The 23,287-nt window shown below is 42.9% G+C and overlaps 1 protein-coding gene across 3 annotated transcripts in view; it reads left to right on the plus strand.

The window, feature by feature from the left end:
• LOC120827762 (protein shisa-8) overlaps nucleotides 1–23,287 on the plus strand; it is a 69,694-nt gene that overhangs the window by 35,374 nt on the left and 11,033 nt on the right. For all 3 annotated transcript variants that reach the window (XM_040190869.2, XM_078083534.1, XM_040190871.2), the window contains one exon: nucleotides 21,258–21,374. In XM_040190869.2, coding sequence (XP_040046803.2) covers nucleotides 21,258–21,374 — 117 coding nt within the window. The remainder of the gene's footprint in view (nucleotides 1–21,257; nucleotides 21,375–23,287) is intronic.

Genomic DNA, 23,287 nt, shown 5'->3' on the forward strand with positions numbered 1-23,287 from the left:
GAGTTGGCAAGCGGTACTGAGGGACGCTGTGTGTAGTTGTCACCTCCTCTGCCTCCAAACATCCACAAGGTAAAAACAAAATTCACAAATGTTTTGTGTATTTTTTTTTGCGAGTTTTGTTTTTTGTTAATCTGTTTTTATGCCTGAACAATCCGATATTAAATATATCCGAATAGACGACATAAAGCAAAAGAGGCACCGATCTGTTATTCCTGTTTGGTAGTTCTATGACACATTGAAGGGGAATCCACTATCCGTGCATGCAAAAGCTGCACTGTATGTACAAGAAGAGGGTGAACACATTTTTCTGTGTAATGAGTGGCAGTTCAAAGGGAGAACTTTGAAATTTCTATGGATGTGAAGTGTGCGAATATGTATATGTGTGTGTGTGTGTGTGTGTGTGTGTGTGTGTGTGTGTGTGTGTGTGTGTGTCTGTTGGATACTGATATGAGCCCCTGAGTGAGGTGCAGTGCGTGGCTATACATTAAATGGCCCGGATTAGCCTCCACTGCTGCAGGCTCACTGATAGTATTACTGTTATGGAGCAGCTGGGAGGGATCGGGCTCCATTTTGACTCTGTTATTCTGTCATAATGAGGCATAACCCCTCTCGTAGCGGGCTCAATGGTTTCCTGGTTAATGCATCAGACCAAGGGAAAGGACTTGTGCTGACTAGCAGGCAGGGAGATGAAGGAGGTGGGCGTGTGAGAGAGAGAGAGAGACGCGACGGAGAACATCTGTCAGCAGAAAAGAACATTTACAGAACGAAACCGATTTTTCATTAGCATTTCATTTCTACAAAGAGCGACTGCTTGCTAATAGTTGAGTTATTTGAAGTTATTGGTATAGTAATCGGTATTGAAATGTACAATTTTATCTCTAAAATTCAGTGCCCATTATTCAAATAAATGAGTCAACTTTACAGTACCAAGGGGTTTATTTTGACTGTGACTCAGAAAAGAAGCTTAAGTTGAACCTAAAAATGGATATAAATGAATTGTTAGTTGCAACCCTTCAGTTGCCCATTAGATCTGCTCCCCTTTGTTACAGTTGAGGACACTGTCGGACCTGTTGGCACCGGGAACTGAAAACTACCGACTCAGCGCTGCAACGCTGCCGCTCAGAAGCCTTCGAGTTTATTAAATGGCACCTTTTCACGATCCGTAACAAATTGTGAAATGTCAGTGTAGAAGGAACTTGGGTATATTATAACAGTCCCAGGTGTTATGTAATAAAAACCATAACAATAGGTGAGAACAACACCTTGACTTGGTTTTTTTTTACTACATGTGATGTGTCACGCTCACCTAGAGTGATTCTCTGCCATCAAACCAGCAATCTGGTTCAAGCTCAATCCTGCGATTAGAAACGCAAACATCACATCAGATGAAGTGTCCAAAGCCTTGAATTTCCATGAGAGGACTGAAGTCACAACAGGAAATTTACAGGACATATCTGACTCACAGACACATTTTATGTGTAACACCAACACGAGTGGAGGAAATGTCCTTGGTAATGATACATATATATATATGTATATAACCTCTCTGTGAAGGTTGCTCCTACTGTGAGCTTAAATTGATGCTGTTATTACAAAAGAAACAGTGGCTGTGCTGAGCCCTGCTTGCATATGTGTGTGAGTGTGTGTGTGAGTGTGTGTAAATGTACCGTATGTGTGTCTCTGAGCTAAAGTCAAACGATGCTGTAACATTGTCTCACTGAAATCAGTTGCACATCGGCCACAAGTCCAAGCTCCGGGTAAACAGCCCGGGAGCCCTTGGCACACACACACACACACACACACACACACACACACACGCACACAAAGACACACGCACACACAGATGAAAAAGAACGAGGAACTACAAAGAGAAGCAGACCCACCTTAAGAATCTCAAAACATACATTTGATTACTGGATATAAAAATGAGAGCAGATGAAAAATCTCTCTCTCTCTTTCTCTCTAACACACACACACACACACACACACACACACAGCTGCCAATGCCTCATCAAATCATGTCATTTCAGGCGGCATGTTTAACCTAATCACACTCAACCATGCGTGATCCTCAGAGGGGGGGTCAGGTCTGTTGTGACAGTGGATGTGCTGTGTGACGGCCACACGGGTTCAGAGGGCACTGACTTCTCGACACTCACGCGCACTTTAGACCCCGCGAGGGGACGTCAGCAGAGGCAGACACACGTGGACGGACTGAGACGCAATGAACAAGACTGAAGGGCGGAATGAGGGGCTGTGGTTGTGTGATTCGCTGTAACGTGGTGGCTGTGATTCAGCGCTCACCTGTGGAGAGATAATGGTGACGGGACAACAAACTGATGCGTGAGTAGGAGAGTCTGAATGACAGAGTACAGTCATCGCTGTTACAGTTTGATTAAGAAACAGATTCTGACAGTAGCTCAGAGCCTCCTTTATTCTCCAAAGGTTGCCAAATGTCCAATAATTGGAAACTAAAAAGGGTTCTGTGGTGAAGTTCTTTATTCTCGGTGGTGTGGCCGTTGTCGCCTCACAGCGAGAAGGGCGTGGCTTCTCTCCGGGTGCTCCGGCCTCCTCCCACAGCCCAAAGTGACCCTGTATGACGGATAAGCGGTTTGAAGGTGGATCGATGGAATTTGGTGCAAATCTCTGGCACATCTATATTACTGGTTAGATTGTTAATACAGGGTGACGGGTATGAGGTCATGACCACAACCAATGAGAAGCCGCTTTAAGGATCAATTAAAAAGAGAACTGCTTCCTCTATTTATATAAATACAAATATAGGCAAGGCAAGGCAAGTTTATTTGTATAGAGCTTTTCATACACAAGGCAGACTCAAAGTGCTTCACATCATAACATTTCATACAATAAAGTGAAATAAAATGCAGGAATTAAAAGACAATTAAAAACAGCAAATAAAATTATAAATTAAAATCTTATTTAGCACAGTTAAACCTCGGATTAGCTGCACCTGATGAATTGGCCATGCTGATAGCGGACCACCTTGCTAGTAGGAAGTTGTGTCATGAGGTGATTTAGTTAAAAATGTATTTATTTACCAAGGGAGCTGAAGAGGAAATTATTTATTTGAAGAAACTGTTTTCCCCTTTTAGATTGTCCAAACATAAAGGGCAGGCAACTGTTGCAATAGGGTCTGTTTAATAATCAGTATGAAAGGAATACAATTTGGGCTTTACAGACCCCCGTCCATCACTGCAAGCAACACAAACAAACCTTGACCGTGTGGGTGCGTGAGCGCGTATGACAGACAAGGTGATCCCATCGTAAAACAGTGAAGCCATATACCACTGCCAGGATAATACTGTGCGAGTGACAGGTATTATTTATCTACCAGCTGTGCTACAAGAGAAGTGCTCTCTCTCTCTCTCTCTCTCTCTCTCTGTCTCTCTCTCCTTTTCACACTCACACTTAACAGTTTCGCCATCTTTGAAAACAAATATCTTTCTTAATTGACTTATTAATCTCCACACATTTATTTATTGCCACATTAGATGCCATGCAACCCCCCCCCTCTCTCCTCCTCCCAATGACGGTCCCTCTCTCATGGTGTACATCCTGGTCCCAACCCTCTCACCATATGTCTAAACATACTGCTGCGATCCCTGGCTGCCAATTATCAGTCTTCAACAGAGAGGAAATTTGTGTTGATTCGTCATCCACACACCACCTATAACTCACGTTAAACTGTGAACTGTATCCGGAAAATCAGTAATTCGACAGTGCCAGGTATTTATGCACACACTGTAATGTAGCCACTCTATCCATGCTGTGGATCCATTACTGTAATACCATGAAACTGTCACTCTCATCCCAGACGCTGCTATCGATCATCAGGCTCCTTTCTTAGGATCCACGGACAGGAATTGTGATTTTCTTTTACTGTCTTTTAAACTTTTGGTGATGTCATTTCAGTAGACTTGACCTTCACCCTGGACATCAAAACACAAACACGTTGTATCCTCTTGAAATAGAAAAGGGAAAGGATTCTTTCATTCTCTTCATTAAGGTGCTTCGTGAAAGGACATGTTTAGATGAACGTCCATGGATTATTGCTTTATGTAAAGTTATAAGCAAGTGTGTGCATTCCTTATGCACAGTATCTGATGTAAGTTTAAAACGGATAAATGTCTGGCTAACTGATTAAGAAAACATAGTGCTGTCTTTGTCCTGCAGCTTCGTGCTCTATGCCCCAATTTTATGTAGTTTTGTAAAAACCGAATTGACTGAATCGGCACAACTTTAAATACTGATTTCCATGCCCCCCTCAGGATGAATTGTAATTCTAAATGAATGATTGTTCCAGCAGCCTCAAATGAAGACATTGTTAAGTGCTTATCCGTGGCTAAATAGATTTTTACCATTCAAACTGAAATGTCTGTCCTTTTTATCCTTGCTTATTTGCATTTTAAGTCAAGACAGGCCCGACCGATGTTTTGCAATGAGGAGCCAGTAAAGGCAAAAGGCAATATAACATTTGCCTATTTCTTGTCCTGGCACTCAGTGTAAATGTATTATTGCATGGTTGCAGAAAGTGTTTCATGTCATTTTTGTGAGCATAACATTTTTGAAGTAATTGCCATTTGTAGTGGTCGTGGTATCTTTTAGGGGAGATACCTGCAAACACAAGCGCAGAGGGCAAATTTGACTGTGAAAACCTTCCGCTGAGGGGGGATTTGTTAACTTATTATAAAACAACCACATTTAATGTGCAGTGAGGCATTCCTGCGTGTGGGGCAGGAACGCGTGGGCAGCAGAAAGAAAAAGACAATAAATAAATCACAGAAAGGAGGGTTGTCGAGATAGCAGAGCTGCGCGGGGTGGAAAAGGTTGTGAGAAGAGATAACATTTAGAAAAATAGAAGGGACGGTGAGAGAATGAGATAATCAGACAGGCTGAGAGGGCAAAGAGACCAACAGAGACAACGTCCCCCGCCCCACCCCCTCCCTCCTGCCCGGTGAGACGGCGCTATTGATCCTCGCTTGTTGCTTGGACTCAGGCTGAGATCAGGCTGAGCGCTGCCATCACAATGTATCATGGGGCATCAAAGGGAGGCCAGTGCTGGCCACCATGCTGGAACATACGCACGCCTAAGGGGCAGGAGAGAGAGGAGGAGGAGGAGGAGGAGGAGGAGGAGAAAAGAGGGGTGGCGTGAGAGGAGAAACAGAAGGGAAGGAAACACACTGCGCTAAACAGGATTTCCAATCACGGCCCGTCTTTTGCTCCGGCATCTCAATCGTTCACCGTCACACGGGAGAGACAAAGGAGGAGGGTCGATTCAGGTGGAGGAGAGGAGAGGAGGGGGAGAGGGGGGGGAGGGGGAGGCAAGGGCGAAAGCATGAGGAAATTTACAGGAGAAAATTAGAGCTCCAGAGAGGAAGGCTCAGCCAAGATGGCAAAAAATGAAGAGAAATTGGAGCGAAAGTGCAACGTGGCAGCTTGTGCGTGCATGCGTGACAGATGGAGGCAATAGGGTGACAATTAGGTGGGAAACACGGTGGGACTTGGGGAGTGAAACTAGAAAGAGAAAGTGAGAAGGATGACGGGAGGTAAGAAGGACTTCATCCAGTGAGGAATAGCATGTTTGTGTGCCTGGTAATAAAACCAGTTTCAACCTTTTCAAAAACATTCTCCCGTTTCCCTTTGTTGCACTCATTCATCTCCTTGTTTACCTCTTTATCTGGTCCTCTGTCTCTGTCCAACCCTTCCGCCCGGTGTGCCAAATGCGACAGGACCGCTTGCATATGCCGTCTGCACAAATGTCAAGCATAGTAAAACCTCTCACGTATATGTGTGTGTTCTATATAAAGTGTGTGTCAGTGTATAATTAATTGTGCTGGAAGACTGGAAGCTTGTCTGTGAAATACAGGCCTTGGGTATTGAAAACGGACTACAGAGGACATGATACTAACATTACTTGTTTAAAGGTTTCGATATCAGTCAGTATCCCTTTGATGTACATATTATTGTGTTTGCATGTGAGCAAGCGTGAGTAAGCGTGAGCGCTCGGCCAGGAACCTCAGTGCGAGCGAGTTTTTCACAACACACCCTGAGGTGGTACACGTCACCCAGCCTGTCTCCATCAATAATAAGCTGGATCACAGGTTGCACATTTCAAAGGCACATGCAGTCACAACTGTTCCCCGTTGACTCATTGTGATTGTGTTTGTTTCTTGTTTGACGGAACAATAAAATGAAACATGTAGGAGGGACGAAGCTAAGAGAAGATGGGAATCGGGAACCTCGAGTCAACGTTGTGGAGAAAAGCGGGTCACTTAACCTCTGCTTCTTCCAGTGGAGCTGATCTCCAGCCACACGGTGTGTGTTGTGCAGCTCTGCGGGGTGACGGTGATCGCCGGACGACTTGCTTGTAAACTAGTCACTAACATTCTCGCATCTGAAGTCGCTTATCGGACAGTAAGAAACGAGCAGCGGATGGAGAAGGAAGTTCCGGCCCAGATATCTGGACTGGAACCGAACCCCTGAAGTACAGCTACCCGTCGTAGTGCCTCATCCGCTGTGGGATCCATGGGCTCTGACGCCGGAGTGTACCTGTTTTATCTGCTGGTGCACCAGAGCGACCAATATAAATTTAATTAATAAGGAAAATTCATTATGAAGGTTAATTATTTTTAGCAGGTGCACAGACGGATCCAATTTTAGGAGATGGGATGACCTTTTTTTGGACTTTTTGACATAGCAGGAAACGCACAGGTTTGATTATTAACATTAAAATGGGAGCAATCCTTTAAGGTGTGTAATTGCCACGTGTTATTATGTGCACACTGGCTCCTTAGCACTGCTTACTGGCGAAAAAGAAAATATCCATAAATAGTATGAACAGCTGCGGTAAATGAGCTTTGAGACCGCTTGATAAAAACTCTGAACTTTAATCAAAACTAGCTTCAAATAAACGTCACCTCAGTCATTGCAGGCCCTTTTTTTGACATGTAATTGCACACATTAATTCTGGTGCCATTCTGTATTAAGTGTGCCACATCCATTCCTGTGAGTCGGCGTGCACATTACGAGGGCCTTAAAGGATCCGAGTCGTCATCAATATCACACCTACGTACTGCTGGCATTTCATGTTGTATTCGGATGCATTGGTTCTTAGACTTGGTTCATTGCACCGGTACCACTGTGAGAATTTCTTCCTAAATGACCTACACGATTGTGACATATTTTCCAATTTCTTGTCAGGATTTCTTTGGTCACCAAAGCTCAAAATCAGAAAAGCAGAAACAGCACAATTCAGAGGGGCCTATGTGACCTGCATTCACAATACCAAGACCCTTTCAGTTTTTTCTGCAGTGACACGTTAAAACATCCTCTATGAAAAAAGCGATTTGGCAGCGAGTTTATGAGAGGCATTGTGAGCTTGTGATTTACTTATTGTAAATTCGAATCAATCGTCGGGCGTCGATGTTATTTCAGATTTCGTTACTGCCACATCTGCAGCCTTGGTACGAGTAAACAAGTCAATCCGTCATCTGCCGAATCCAAAACTGCAACACAATAACGCAGCAAACAGCGCACGGCCCCGCGGACCGTCATCCTAAGAGGAGGACTTATCAGCAACTCCCCCGTGTGGGAGTTTGGAAGTGAATCTACTCATTTTTTAAGAATGGGGGAGTCATTGAGATTAAACCATCTCAACAGCCCAGATTATTTTTAGTCCAGTAGACTACATTTCACCATGTTTAAAGGATGACAGTGGAGAGAGGGGACATGTAATTATTCGGAGGTGGCTAGATCCTCACTTCCTCTCATCCTCCCCCGTTCTCTCTGTCTCTGTCTCCTTCTCATTTTTCTCTACGGGGGCACAGGCAGGAGATCCAGCTGCCAGAGTATGACAGGATCCACAAATCACTGCCTTGGGGGGGAGCAGAAAGCGGGGCGGTGGCAGGGGGAGGAGGTCGGGATGTACGGGCAGATTGGGCAGTGATAGGGGAGTATTTATAAAAAAAGATAGAAGAATGTCCGAACCGCGTCAGAGCGGTTGGAGTGATGATCATCCGTGGACCGGTTCCTAACTTTCCGCAGAGACGAGTGATGGAGTTTGTGACGCTCCTGAAAAACATGCGTACAACATTACAAAGTGGGCAGAGACGACGCCGCAGCCGCCGCCGCTGGATGGAGTCATACGGCATTCTGCTCCTTTTGTCACTCTCACATCATCCGTTTCTCTTCGGAAGCCATCTGCTCCTTCCGTTTCTCCACAGGAGACGCTTCTCTTCCCCTCCATCTTTTCCGTCTCCCCCCAACCCATCCCAGCACACCTCTATATCCCAAGACGTGTCACGTGCTCCCTCACTTTTTCTCTCTCTTCTTCTACTCTTTGCTGCTGCCCATCATGTCCTCCTACGTCTTCCATCCTTGGTTCCTCCCCCTCCGCAGGGTATATGGCAGCCAATTAGCAGTCAGTGCAGGATAGGCAAACATGCCTCTGCCTCCCCAACCCCCCCCCGCCTCGTCCCCCCCGCACTCCCCTCCCCCACCCTCAGGTGGCCTTTGCAGCACTGAACCAGTCTTCCATGTAAATCGGACAGAACATACCAAGATGTGAGCACCAATAGGGAGGCTGGGAAGTGGTGCTGGTGGGTTGTCGGGATGGAAGGTGATTTGAAGGTCAAAGAATAGGCATGCACGTGCACACACACACACACACACACACACACACACGCACACACAGCTCCTGTCTGAGTGTCTTTGGAGCATCCATCAGTGTTAGACATGGCGGGTGGGCACACTAGCAGGAGAGTCACGCTGTAGGAAAGACAGAGAGGAGCTGGCTCCTGATCCGACAGGACAAAGCGACAGAGGGAAGGGCCGGCGCAACACATGTGTGTGCGCGTTTCTGAGTGACCACATGGTACGTGTTTGCTGTAGTGCACATTGTGTGTTTGTACGCGGCCCCCACGGGCAGTCCACGTGACCGAGGTGTTTGTGTGTGTGTGTTTCTTGTGAAGGAAGTGGCAGAAGGGTAAAAACCCGCCGCATGAGAAGGAGCCCATTGAAGCGCAAAGCATCTCTCAAAACAGTTCAGCTGTCTGCATTGTGTTGATTCCTGCTCTCAGGTTTTAGTTTCAAATTGTTTGTAATATTATTCACGAGATACTGTTGTTTTGTAATGTTACCTCTATCCTTTATTCTGGACAGAACAGAACTTAATACCTTGGATGAAATTACAGGTTTATTAGGACCAAAAAGAAAAGCAAATGTCAGATCTGGTGGCGTTGCTGTGTTTGCGCAGGTGCCGTCTGCTTGTAGGGTTCCTGTGAGTGTGTGTTTGTACAGAGGAGCCATAGGGGGGGAGGAGGGGGGAGGTGGTTTCAAAGCGAGGGGAAAAAGAGACAGCGGAGAATAAATGGTCTACCCGGCAATGGTAAATTATCTCACATACACAAACCATTCCATGGTTTTTGTTTGTTGGCTTTTGTGAGGCAGTGTTTACTCCCCTATTAGCCGCCCCTATAAGCTCTTGGGAGGCCTTTGGGAAAATGGTACATGGGTGTTTTAATTAGGTGAAGTGCGTCGAGGTCTATAACTGCCAAGGTCAAATGCTGCAGGAACATGCGTGCAGCATGGATGTTGGGTACGGCTGTACTCTGACGATTGCCTGCAGGATTTTTTAAAATCTATTCACATGATTTAGCGCTACATGAAAAGATGAAAATCTGTCTCTTTTCATTTGGTGTGACCTTCATGGGTATAATTCTAAGAGGCTGCATGAGCTTTTTCCTCCACCGCAGGTTTGCAGTTAATATTCTTGATCAGTCGCCCTTTGCCGGGTATTGTAGTGGGAGCCCTAGAATAAAGGACAAGCTCTACTGACACACACACACTACTCATGAAAAGACTGAACCTGCCCAAACGAAGGGGCTTCAGACTGGTGTCTCCACATGGAAAAACACACAAACACATGGGCGGGAAATAACACGAGAGAGTAGAGAGGCTCATTGTGTGGCACTGTGGAATATATTTGATATCAAATTGTCCATTTTATATATATTTTTTATTAATGAATCTTAAATCAGTCAAAAAGACAGTAATCATACAGTATGTTTACCGAGCTGAAAGGGACGTCTCTAGATTCTAGTTTGGTCCAACCAACAATTTAAAAGATATTTAGTTTAAAAAGCAGGATATGAAATGGGAAATGTATTTACATTTGTCAGAAAATGAGCTGTCCACATCCATCTGAGGATGGAGTTTATCCCCAAGTTTCCACCAAGAGACTAAAAACCCAACAGGGCCATCGGCCTTTTCACGTTCTTTGCTTCGGCAGTCGTAGTTCTTCCACACTTGGCACACATGAGCAGTTTTAGTTGCTCGCAATTTGCTACCTCACTGCTGGACGCCACCTCATCCTAAACACGGCAGAAGAGAATTTCAATTATTTATTGAAAGGGGTTGTTTATTTTTGTATTGTCTTCTGTCAACTAAATGACACCGTGGATAATTGTCTCAGTTCATCCATTTAAGTGGAATTTACCCACTTAGTAGAATGTCATTTGAAATATATTTAAAGTACCTTTGTATTTTTTTTTGTGTAAGTTATGTTTATTATCAAAAGCAGAGTGTAGTTATACATTACACCTTTACACATTCCCCCCCCCCCCCCCCCAGTACCTTAGTGTTTTGACAGCGTTCATGTTCGATCTTTTCTTTCTCACTCTGTCTTTCTCTTTTTCTGTGAAAGTTCACATAAAATACTGCTAATCTTGGTGCTGAATCTGCACTTTATGTTATCATGAATCATTAACAAATCATTCAAAGTGTGTAATTGGGTGGGTGACTGATGGAGTTGTGCACATTTGTATATCAGGCTCCCATGTATGTGGCCATGTAGCTGTGGGTGAATGAATCCATTTGGATGGTTGTCCAGTAAATCGGGAGAATCCCGCTAACGTGCTGAGGAGCTTACGAACTCTCACATAGCCGCAAACACACACATCGGGTATCCCTGTCGTCCCCCATTATACGTCAAATTACAACACAGGAGATTGGGCCCAATTCAGAAGCCGAACTATTAAAGTGACGCTAGTGGAGGGCAGCTCTTCCGTAATGATGTAGCCTCGTAGCACGTACAGCATCCACGCACACTCACACGTGTTCCCCCGCAGCTCCCAATTCCTCACAACCACGTCAGAAATGCTTTTCCTTTTCTTTCACTTTACTCTCTCTTAAGCTTTCCTCACTTTTTTTTTCCAGCAAACTTTCGGGACTATTCATCATATCGCTGACTTAGTCTTTCCTTCCCTGCTCTCTTTCTCCTCCATTTTCTCCTCCATCTTCCTCTGCATGGCCTCTGCTCTCACCTTTTATTACCTCCCTTTGGCTGCATTAAAGATCGATTCAGTAATATTTCATGCGGTGACTGATATGCCCACACCGTGCCCTTTCTCCCTGTCTGGATGCATGCATACATAATGAAGCCCATGTTTGATGATCTTCTTTCACACAACTTGGCAACAATTGGGGAGGAAGGTGAGAGAATTCGTCCATGTCTTGTTTTATACATTACCTTGACCATCTGGGTTGGATTTTTCAATTTTCGTTTACAAGTCTTTTTTTTGCATGCCTGTTTGACACACACTCACCAGCGAAGATTTAGCATCCTGATATAGTATTTGTTGTTTCTTGCTGCCGGCATTCATCAAGTATTCATTCTTTGCTCTCTTTAAACAATAAGTGAAAACAAATTATTCTTTAAACAAAGCCGAACAGCCTGTATTTTGACTGATTCATTATTCTCACCTGCTGGGTTTACATGTTTTTATTGCACTGGTTACACCTCCCATTGCTGCAAATGTTGGTTTCCCACCTACAGCTTAAGTTTTAACAGTGATTACGGACCTTGGACAGCTAGAAAATCAGTTAAAAAAGAAATGACAAAATGACAGACACTCAAAATGAATTCTATTGGAAGAAAAATGTATATTGATTATTTTCTTCTTTTTTAGGTACAAAATGTGCCCATGATCACGACCTAAATGGCAAATCTCCAGACTTTAAGTTTATTCTGGTACAAAAGAACACATAAAATAAATTATAAAGGTGTGAAAAAAAGGTACAGAACCATTTTTTGTTTTTTAAACCTGCCAGAAAAATGTTTATTATAAATCAACAGAATCTTTATATGTATTTCTTGGAAACATACACAAGCTTGCAGCTATCGCAAGGGAGACATAATCATTAGTTTTTTATGGGTTAATAATATTGATACATGTCAGGGATTTATATCAACAAAAGCCCAATTTCTACCTTCTTTGAGTTAGTTTCAAATTACGCAATGCAATCCTGAATAACCATAATAAGGAATAAACAGATGGTTTCTGGTCATGGTATCTCATAAAAACTATACAATACAAAAACACAACAGGTAACAGGTTGGCTCAGAAGGAAAGAACATAATGTGCGTTTAAGTGGACAGGTTCACGTTCCAGTTGGTGATTAGAGTAAAAGGAGGGCAGACTCAACACCCTCAGGTGTTGGTGTGAGAGGATACAATTACTACTGAGAGGAGTAATCATTTAATGAAAAAAATATTTGATCCAAGTATCTAAGAACGTTTTTTTTTACAAGGCTTTTGAAGCTAAAACCATATCAAACAAGTGCGCTGCAAGGCCATAAGGTTAAACAGTGCAATGTTTGTGCTTGTTCATTCCAATGAGAACCCATGCAGAAGGAACGTCTCTTGTGACGTGAAATGGGCCGACCCTCTTCAAGCACGTCTTTGACTTTCAGAGGTTTGTGAGTGTAAAGTGAAGCCGCGGGGGCGGCTGGGTCTCTGTGATGAAAGGGCATGTTCATCACAGAGATTAACTTGATGATTCACAGGTTCTCTAAGTACAGCAGGAAAGAGGGTACCCGTTTGCACCCACTGCAGTGGAACGCACAAACACGGATCTACCAGATGGGTTATGATCATTAATTCATTAGTTAGTTTCGCCCACAATGAAGCAAGTTAATGGGCTTCTGATTCCAAAAATACTTTGCTAAAATAAAATCAGATAATGCTAAAATAACTGTTGAAGACGGAATGACATATTCAGTTTTACAATTCCCAACAGGCAAAGATAAAGGACCAAATCGCTCACGCTGCCCACTTTTCCATCATGCTATTAGAGGGTTAAACAGGTCACACCCCCAGACGTGTAAGAAAATGAGAAAGGGACAATGGCTGCTCTAGATATGTCATGAGTTAGCTGAGAGATACAAATGACCCTCACTTGACCTCTGCAGTGCAACAACCCTGCAGAGTCCGAGGAAATTGACGAGAAATGTTTTCATGATCCATTAGTTCAAGCTAATAAGCTCAAAGGAGTCCCGAATTCTGTTTCATGACTAAGATTGTTTTACCTCTTCAAACATCTGCAGCTGCTTGAGATGATGATGCTAAAACGAACATATACACCTCCATGCACACAGAGCATGTGACAATACACAAGTACACACACACACACAGTATATTTGATGCACACACAAGGTTACAAGATTGCCTACAAACACAGACAGAAAAAAATGAAACAAGAACATCAGTTGGCGTCTGTGGGTCAGCGAGTGAGTTTGAGATGACTGTGCAGTACAATTACCTCGTTTGAATAATTGAATCCTCAGAAGTTAAGAGGCGGCGGCCAGCAGTTAGCTTTGTTGTTCCTTGAAGAACAATTATAGAGAAAACAGGGGAGAGAGAGAGAGAGAGAGAGAGAGAGAGAGAGATAAGGGGAATGAGTCATAGTGACTTTGAGAGAGGGGTGGGGGGGCTGTGGGGCTTCAGACGCCTGTCCTCACAAGCTCTGAAGCTCTGTGTAGATAATGAAAGAGATTTACTCACACATTTGACTTTACTGTTAAAAACAAAATAATGCAAACACCTCCATGCGATCATTATCAAACACACATTATCATACAGCTACAAAGAGTTTGCCTGTAATAAGAAACTTGATATACAAGGTTTTAGATATTCCCGACTGTGAATCTAGATGTGCTGCAACTTGAGAAATCATCTGAGACACAGGAAAAAGGTGAGGGACTAGAGGGAGGAACAAGGATAGAAACAACACAAAAAAAAATCACCCGCGTTTGGTGTCGCTTTGTACCGTCCAATCCAAGTCCCAGGAGTGATGAGTGGGGTGTGGCTTGGTGCTCAGGCTAATACTGCTGTCCATGGTGCTGAAAGGAACCCGTCCAGATCTCAGTGGGACACTTGATTGCTCTCCCCTGTTAGAAACATCTAATCTATATTCTGGCAATGATTAAAACCAAGATGGACACTCACAGCTCTTTTGTCTCCTCTTTCTTTCTCCTTCGGGCGTCTCTCCTCTGGCCCCCTCATCTCCCTTCATCAGCTTTTATGTCTTTCCTGCTTTTGTGATTTATCACTATTTACTCCAATCTACCAAATGTATCTTTCTTCTTTTTTTGTAGGAATAAATATATTCAATGCTGTACTAATCAATATTTTTGAATGAACAGTGTATAAAGCAACAATAATAATAATATATAACACTCTGCACTACATAACCGGCGAATGGTTTCAATAGCTTTCTTTTGGGTTAGTTTCACCACTGTCGTCCTCTAGAGTGAATATTCTGAATACGTTCATCAGGTGCCCAGAAATATGACCAACCAAATACATGCTAATGTATTTGTAAATATCAAACTCTCATTTCAATGCCTGTTTCATTCGTAATGTGCTTCTTACCACTAATAGTAGTAAGTTCAGTAAGTGTTCATTTCTGCCATACTTCATTCATCCTAGCTCTGATTTGCCCTCCAACTAGGGTGTTCAAAGTACTTCCCGATGTTTATGACCCCTCCATTGTGTGTGTGTGTGCGTGCGTGTGTGTGTGTGTGTGTGTGTGTGTGTGTGTGTGTGTGTGTGTGTGTGTGTGTGTGTGTGTAGGTATAAAGCGGTCCACTACATTGCGTAACTAAGTGCCGAGCAGACTGACAGTCAGAGTTCAATGCATCCACTGTGAGGGCTGAAGTCAGATAATAATGGCGTTATCCTGGGATAAGCCCTTGTTTACCCTGCAAATAGAGTGTGAGATGGAAGGAGAAGGCCGGGGGGGTGAGAGACTTCCTCATTAGACCCATTTACTCCATTTCACACACACAAGTGAGACGAAAGAAAGAAAGTGGGAGAGACGCATCGGACGAGTGTGTAAGCAGTAGCGTGCAACAACTCTTTCTAGTTATTTCGTCCCTGTCTTGATGTGCCATTTGTCATCGTGCAGCTCAAAGACTTCGCCACCAAAGACGGCCAGCACGGCAAATTCCACTGCTCGTCAAATGTGGCAATTGAGGAAAATAGAATGTCAGTCTCTCGCGGCGGATTTCTGAGAAATACAGCGCAAACACAACCGAATCAAAAATAACCCCTTTCACGCTTGTTTGCCCGTCTTTTAATTACGATAAAAATGATGGTAGAGGTTTTAAAAATTACAGGTGGATGAGTGCTCCCCACACAAAGCCTTCATCGCTTCATTGCAAGACAACAGATGGCCGGGGAGAGGGAATAAAAGAGCAAGACGAGAAGAGTTATGGAATTAACCAGTGAGTGTAAGGCACGAGCGTGCAGGGAGGAAGAGACATGAGCGGAAGAGGCATGTGACAGGAAACAGAAACACTAGCTGATGCACAGCAATAGAGAGAGAGAGATGAAAATAAAAAGATGCACGGAGAGAGAATAGGAGGAACAAAGGGGAGAAGACAGGAAGAGCACTCAGCTTAGCAGCATCTGCTCATCCGCTATGGACGTTTGGTTTGCCTGCTTCAAAGTAACTGCAGCACGACATACGTTATACGTGTATTTTTACAGCATACTGGAAAAACATTACTGACGGAGGCCCGTATAACACACACATGCCACTCAATGGCAGCGTCCCCATGCAAAGAGCACAGTTATTTTACATGCACCTTGCATTGTTTTTACATATTGTAGTATCTGACACCATTTAAAATGAAATAGTTGATGTCATTATATGTCAATATAAACAGTGACAATATACAGCATATATATATATATATATATATATATATATATATATATATATATATATATATATATATATATATAGATTGTATATTATACACAGTTACGGTTTTAAACGTTGTGGAAGTAATTCTAGATCTGCTATTGATTCATGTACACTTTATCCCCTAATAACTAAAAGCTAAACTTGGTGTAAATTTTTGAATTTGCTGAGGTGTGCGATCATGAAGCAAAGTAGAGACATTTGATGTTCACATTCAGAGACAAAACACAATCCCTCTATTTAAAGAAACACATTGGCATTTTAGTTGAGGGTTAGAGGATCATTGCACCATTCACTCTCATGAATACAGTGGTGCACTGACCATTTGGCATGTCGGCATGTATGCCATCGCATTAGTGGTGGACTGTCAAAAAAATCCATCAAGGTTTTAAAGGCCATCCGACCGCGTCTTTACCAACACTGTCACGTCATGAGAGCGCGTTCCAGCACTGGGCTCACTGGCCAAACGGCTAGGTCGCCTCCATAAACAATCCAATTCTATTCTATTCTAGTTTATTTTACCATTGAAGTTCGTATAAAAGGTTGCACTGCAAGTTGAACAGCATCCACCATGTATTTATTAATCTTTCCATATGTTGTCGGTAAAGAATTTGCAATTTGTGCTCTTATATTAATATTTTAATATCTGTATTATACGTGTATGTTTTTTGTAGATTATAGTTGCAATGGATACATATGCATTAACTTTCATGCTAAGCTAACCAAACCATATGTTTCCTCATGTTTAACACACCGAGTCATTTATTTTCTCATCAGACAAGCTGCAAAAAAGTTAAATGCCCACATTGTTGAACGATTCCTTTAGAGAAGACCTTTAGATTTGCTACAAATGATGCGTTTAAATGTATGAGAGTAATGCAGTGAAGGGGGCTCGTGTGTGACTTTGTAGTTTCTGCTCTAATAACTTCCCATGCACGTCGCCCGAGATGGAGGCCGGTCCCTTAAACAGCAGGTTCATTACTCTAGGAACATTCTTTGTGTTATTTGCTGCACACTCATACATGAAATGTGCCGTCGTCTGTGCATCCCATGGAGAAATATTTCAAGAGAAGTCGTCCTACACAGCCTCCTTCGACCCGTCGGCCCTCTCATTCCTTATTTTTCTCGGTCCCTCTCCTTCTCTGGTACACTTACGTGAATTGATGTGACATATACGCCACTTGGCTGTTCATCCAGTGTGCTCTACCCTACTATAAGTGCGCTCGTCAAACTCCCACCCTGTGAGTTTTGTGCACAATGCGTTGAAAAACGCGGGAGTCTCGTCCCTTTCTCCCATTCTCGCTACCCGTGCCACTCCCTCCATCTATGTTCCCCTGCTCCTCTTTCCCTCCGTCTCTCCCTCTTTCTGTGTGTGACAGTAGTCATGTCAGAGTAAGGCTGGCTGAAGCCCTTGCAGCAGTCTGCCTCTTTGATGTTGAGCCCTGCTGAATTAGGCCATCACCCAGCGGTGCTGTGCTGCCTGCTGCACACACCACGCGCCCACACCCACGCAAACACGCAACAAAAATGGATGCCGGTAGCATGCATGCGCATGCAAGAAAGCCCCGCAATAGCACAAGCACAAGCCGTGCAGGTCTCATAATTCCTTAATAATATGCTCCAAACCATATCAAAATGTTATTATTCTTACGCACAGTGTGAGCTGCATTCATATATATACATATACATATATATATATATATATATATATATATATATATATAAACTACATCCTCATTTCCTTCTCTGGTTTTCTTTAATAAACATAAATTTAAATTCTTATGAGTGATTCCCCTTTGAGGCCTCCATACCATAGTACATCAAAGAATGCACACAGTCATGAACACACACACACACACACACACACAGGGAGAATGTAGGACATTCAGGGAGAATTTATTCAAGAATACGGAGTACAGGGAAGAATTTATTCCCTTTCAATATGCTCTCTCTTGCTGTTTCAGTACGGTCGTTTGAATAGTAGAAAAGTGAATGTAGTAGGATTTCCTACGTAATTACACATAAAAAATGGCAGCTGCCCTGACATGTCATAAAATGTACGTATATCATGTGTTAAAATGGAAATACACTGTTCACAAAGACACATTTAATTCTGTTGCAAAATGATGGGATTTTGGGATCACGCAGTATCCCAAGCATATAAAGTAAAACATTTTCCAGGCCTGAATGAGCTCCTCATGTCTACTGAACCTAATTCAAGTACCAAAGCTGGTGTCATTAATATTCATATTGGACATAGATAATTGCGACAAAAGCCAAAGTTCATTGCTTACATTTTGACGGTCCGATACTGAACTATTCACCACTTGAGAAATCAGCAGTATTTTAACCGCCTCGAACAATAGACAGGCATCGCTCTAAACAGGCTGCTGATAGTTGATATTAACACGATATTTCTATGATAAGCTGGAGGAGATCAGAAATAGAGCTAAAAGAAAATGAGATTAATGTTCATCAGGTGGATAGGAAAACGACTTCAAATGAATGCTCATTTTTCTCTATAGCTTCTGGTAAGTAGGCCACTGTTTGCTAACATATAAAACATAATCAGCTGATGTTGTGTTTACTGCTAATTTGGCTGCACCCAAGCGACAAAAATAAATGTATGCAGACTCATTTGAAATACGTCCCTGATTTGAATTAGAAATACTGTAGCAAGTGTTACTAATTCATGAGTGTCACTCCTAAAGCAACAGTTTGGTAAAATTGTATTTGTGATATTTGTTGTATTTTGTTTTTGAGAAAAATGCACTTCTGTGTCAAATGTACACATCTCATGCCGTATACGCATGGCAGTTATTTTGTACAGTATTGTCAAAGCAGGCTGAACAAGATTTATAATGAGACCTCTCTACATTTCTCTCTCTCTTTCTCTCTCTCCAGCACACACGCAGACACACACACACACACACACACACAGACACACACAATGCCAGGAACAGCCCTGTGGTCAAACTGGAGACCGGCCAGGGAGCTTTCCATCAATTAGTTGATTTTATTTGCCTTCAACTCTCTCTCTCTCTCTCTCTCGCTCTCTCTCTCACTTATTATTTCCACTGTTGTTGACTTGGTGCAAGGACGCTTAAAAAACACAGTAGGACACCTGTTTTTTAAAATGTTTTAAACTTGCCGTTATTGGGGGGGGTTAAATGACATAAGCACCATGTATGTAGCCTCCATTGACACGTGTGCGTGCAATCTCGAACGTGGTCACAATGTCTAAAGACGTGGATGTGAAGAAACAACCCACTATATTAGACATTACAATTCTGCCTTCCAAGGTGCATCACTGCAATTGTGCATTACTGATCCAGCTGGAAACAACTATAGTCTTATTAAAGACATAGTGAATTAATCTGAGTGCATGGGAGTACCAGTAGTCACTCTGAGCTCACATGCAGGTAGCTCCGATAACGCCCGCACAGCCCGCGGCGTCTTCACAGAAACTTATTCCCGCCTGGCGTTTAGCACCAAAGGTAACACGGTTTGCTCAATCAATACTGGTGTTTGTGCCGTTTGCAGCGTTTGCTGATAGCCGCCAGCTCACCTGTTGGCAGCCATACCCCTAAGTATTGGGAAAACTCTTGGAATTCATCCCTTTTGAGTGGTGACCTCAAATGATTCTAAAAATGTAGCTTTTTTTGCTATTTCTTTTTGTTTACATGGCTTGTGTTTGCGTTTGATTACTTGACCTTTACATTTCATTTTATTTCAAAGAGTTGGCAGGTGAGTGAGTGAGGAGAGCATGTGGTACCAGCAGTTCACAAAAGACTATAACAACTCATTTTTTACACACACACTAACAGCTACACACGCATTAAATTACAATACACAGTCATGCATGACCGCGCACAATGCCGCACAAAGCGCATCATCACTCCGTATCAATTACACGGGGAAGTGAAGATCTATTCCTAATTCAATCAGTCAGCGCTGGTGTCACATCCCTCGCTCCCTGGCTTTCTCGCCGCCTCGCTTGCTCCCTCGCCGCTCTCTCCTCTCCCCAAAACCCCCCCTCGCTCTATTCTCCGTGCTGCGTCTCCGTCATCATGGGGCCGGTGGGCTTGGGAGTCATGTTTGTGGGTTTGTTTGTGCGCATGCTAGAGGGGGGGTTTCAAAGCCAGTGGGAAAGAGTTGGAGTGTCAACATCCCGCTCTATTGCATGTGTACGCACACACAGCTTTCTGAAGTTTTGTATGAAATGAAATTATCACCAATGGTCACTTTACTTTTTTACTTTTAGCTCTGTTTTGGTCTCCACCGATTGTGGGGAATCAGGCTCTTATGCTTCTAAATGCTCCTCAATATTAACAATCTAGTGACTAACTCTGTCTGTGCTCGGCATGTGGCACATTTTTAGAAGAGTGAAACTGAATGTAAAGTTTTCAAACCAAAACAATGATCTAAAACACATTTTTACTTTTTCACATCTTACGTGCGGCATAAAAACTCCAGTGGTCACATAAACCACAGCAAAATTAAAAAATCTAATAAAAAAAGATTCATTTAATTACTCATTAATGAACTTCACACAAATAAAAATAATTTAAAAATCTGCTTGTTTGTCACACAAAAATAAAATAAAATTTTACTTGATAGAGCAAATGCACTTTGGTGATGGAAGCAATGGATTTAATTCAATGTTTTGTCCGTAAACGTCAACATGTGTGTTTTGTTTTTATTAAGTATTTAGGAAAAAATGTTAAGTTAGGTTTAGCTTGCAGAACACAGTGCTGAACCTGTATGCGTGTACAGGGGCGGCAATGGGAACACATTCATAACCTGACTGAAAATAACAAAAGCACACAAAGGAGACATTCTGTTTACATCACAGGTTTTTCATTTGCCTGTCAGCTGCGTGTGTATTGCAACAATATGCTTCTATAAACTCTGTCCTGTGGAACCTGCACAGCTAAAGGGTTCATTAAAACCTGTATACATGAATGCAGAAACAGTGTGTAATGAAGTTTGATAGAATGCGCAAATGTTCGTCCACCCTCAGCTAACCATTGCGTCCTCCTGAAAAAAAGGCATTCATGTTACATTTGAGATACTGTGTGCCAACATTGTGAATCAATCCTAAAAAGCCTTCAATGTACCAGAGTTCTTGAGAATATTCTCACTAGTTGATGGAAGCATTAAAGGATTTGCTCTTCCTCTCCCACTCAGATCATAACCATTTGAACAACGCAGCCTTGTCTCCCCTGGGCCCGGCCATGGCGTTGTCTCACCCTCACAACAACCTGGGAATCGGCTTCAACAAGTACGCCTCGCTCAAGGCCGTGGGTGAGTAGGACCACACGCACACAAACACACAAAAGCTACATGGGGAAACAATGGACAAAACTAGTGGTGTGTATCTAGAAGGACAAGAGGTCAATGACCTGAAGCGGTGGACACGCTCAGTGGCAAAGTGGTTAAGGAAGGGAAAGCGCTAATTAAGCTGGTGGTTTTGTAATCTCACTCCCATGTTTGCTGACGCATGACTCATAGCTGAGTTTTCTGGCTGCATGTTTTATTAAATGACGGCATCCATTCCCTTGTCTTAAACAAACCTGCAGCATGCACAATGGGCAGTTGGCAAATAGTTTGCACGATAATTTCATTAGCTGCACACGTACGTGGTAATTGGGCCACCGGTATCACGGTCACAGACACATGAAACCACCACAACCTCATTCCAATAGTGTCACTTTAACAAATGTGTTTGCTGCAAACAATGAGAATATATTTAATATCTTGAATATCTGCCAGAACAGGTACACATTATGTAAATGGAAGGAACCTTTTTTTGGTGAAATAAACACGTACATGTGGAGAAATTTAATTAAAGCACGGTGGTGAAGCACCGAATCGATGCAACCTCTTATCCTGTCTTCTGCAGCTGAACATCACACAGCTCACTGAGAAGCTCTCACTGCGGAACAGCAGATGAGCAGGTCGATTTAAAACATGGCAGCTGTGCCTTTTTGCACTAAAACCAATGGACTGCATAAACCAATAGACACAACTACATATAATGTGTGTTGTATATGTGCAGTGCTCAATGTACAATATGTATGCACAGTATATCTAAATGATTGTTGCATGTGGTTTATTTCTAACTGAGTGAATAATCCGTTTTATAATATTTAAAGCAACTGGGGAATCCCTTTAATTGAGCGAAGCAAAAAATGTATTTCATTACAGAAACCCCTTGTGTCTGCTGTTTGTTATTGGCTGGTTGGTCATCTGCCTAAAGCGCAGCCGCTGTGAGGCTGATAGTTAACGACAACTCGCCTTCCTGTGGATGGTCACTGTGAAAATGGAAAAAAACCTTGTGATGATGGTATAAATTCACTGCTGATATAAAGCCGTTGTTCCAAAACTGGAGGGCGCAAAGAAAACGCACATGTGTGTGTACATCATGTAAACCGCAACCAACCAACGCACACACACACAAATACAGGGCCTCGTTCATCGTGTCCCTGCCCTGTGATGATGATGTGGAACGGCAGTTTGGCACGTGTACATGTCATGTTCATTGACACAATATGCAAAGAGAGACGCGGCCGCCCGTCATCGCTGAAGAGTGTCAGAGACAGCAAGCAAAGAGCGTGACACATTGAGCGCTTTTAAAGGAGGCATATTATGAAGAGTATTAAGACTCATGCTCGTATTTAGGGTTTCCACGTTAATCGTTCGCATGCTTTGATGTCAAAAAACAAAATGTAATTTTTCTCGTATTGTCTGTGTCAATGGTTCCTGCCCGCAAATTAAAAAAACAAACCAAAGCAAGACCGATGAGGACTTGACGTGCATTGTGTTGGAACCCCACAGCAGCTCAGGTTACAAGCCGACGAGCGCAGCAAAGAGGGGGAGAGAAAAAGGGGGAGAGAGATGGAGATAGCGAGACACGCAGCATTAGAAAGACAAGAATAGTTTAGAAAAACCTCCCATTGAGTGTGAAAATATAAATTTTTGCATTGTTCCCAACCTCCATTTTAATATTTGAAGTAATTTTACTTGAAAGCAGCCACATTAACGTGTAGAAGCACTGAACCGATGCTAATTCAAACCACCCTTTGCCGCTTTTTTTTTTTTTACAAGGCAAATAGCAGTATTTGCCTTGTAAAAAAACATATGAAACAATCCTTTTCCTTGACTTCCCACAGTGGTGCACAGAGCAGGCTTCTGATTTATAACCAGCAACTACAGAT

Source organism: Gasterosteus aculeatus, chromosome 11 (assembly GCF_964276395.1).
Source record: "Gasterosteus aculeatus chromosome 11, fGasAcu3.hap1.1, whole genome shotgun sequence".
NCBI lineage: Eukaryota > Metazoa > Chordata > Actinopteri > Perciformes > Gasterosteidae > Gasterosteus > Gasterosteus aculeatus.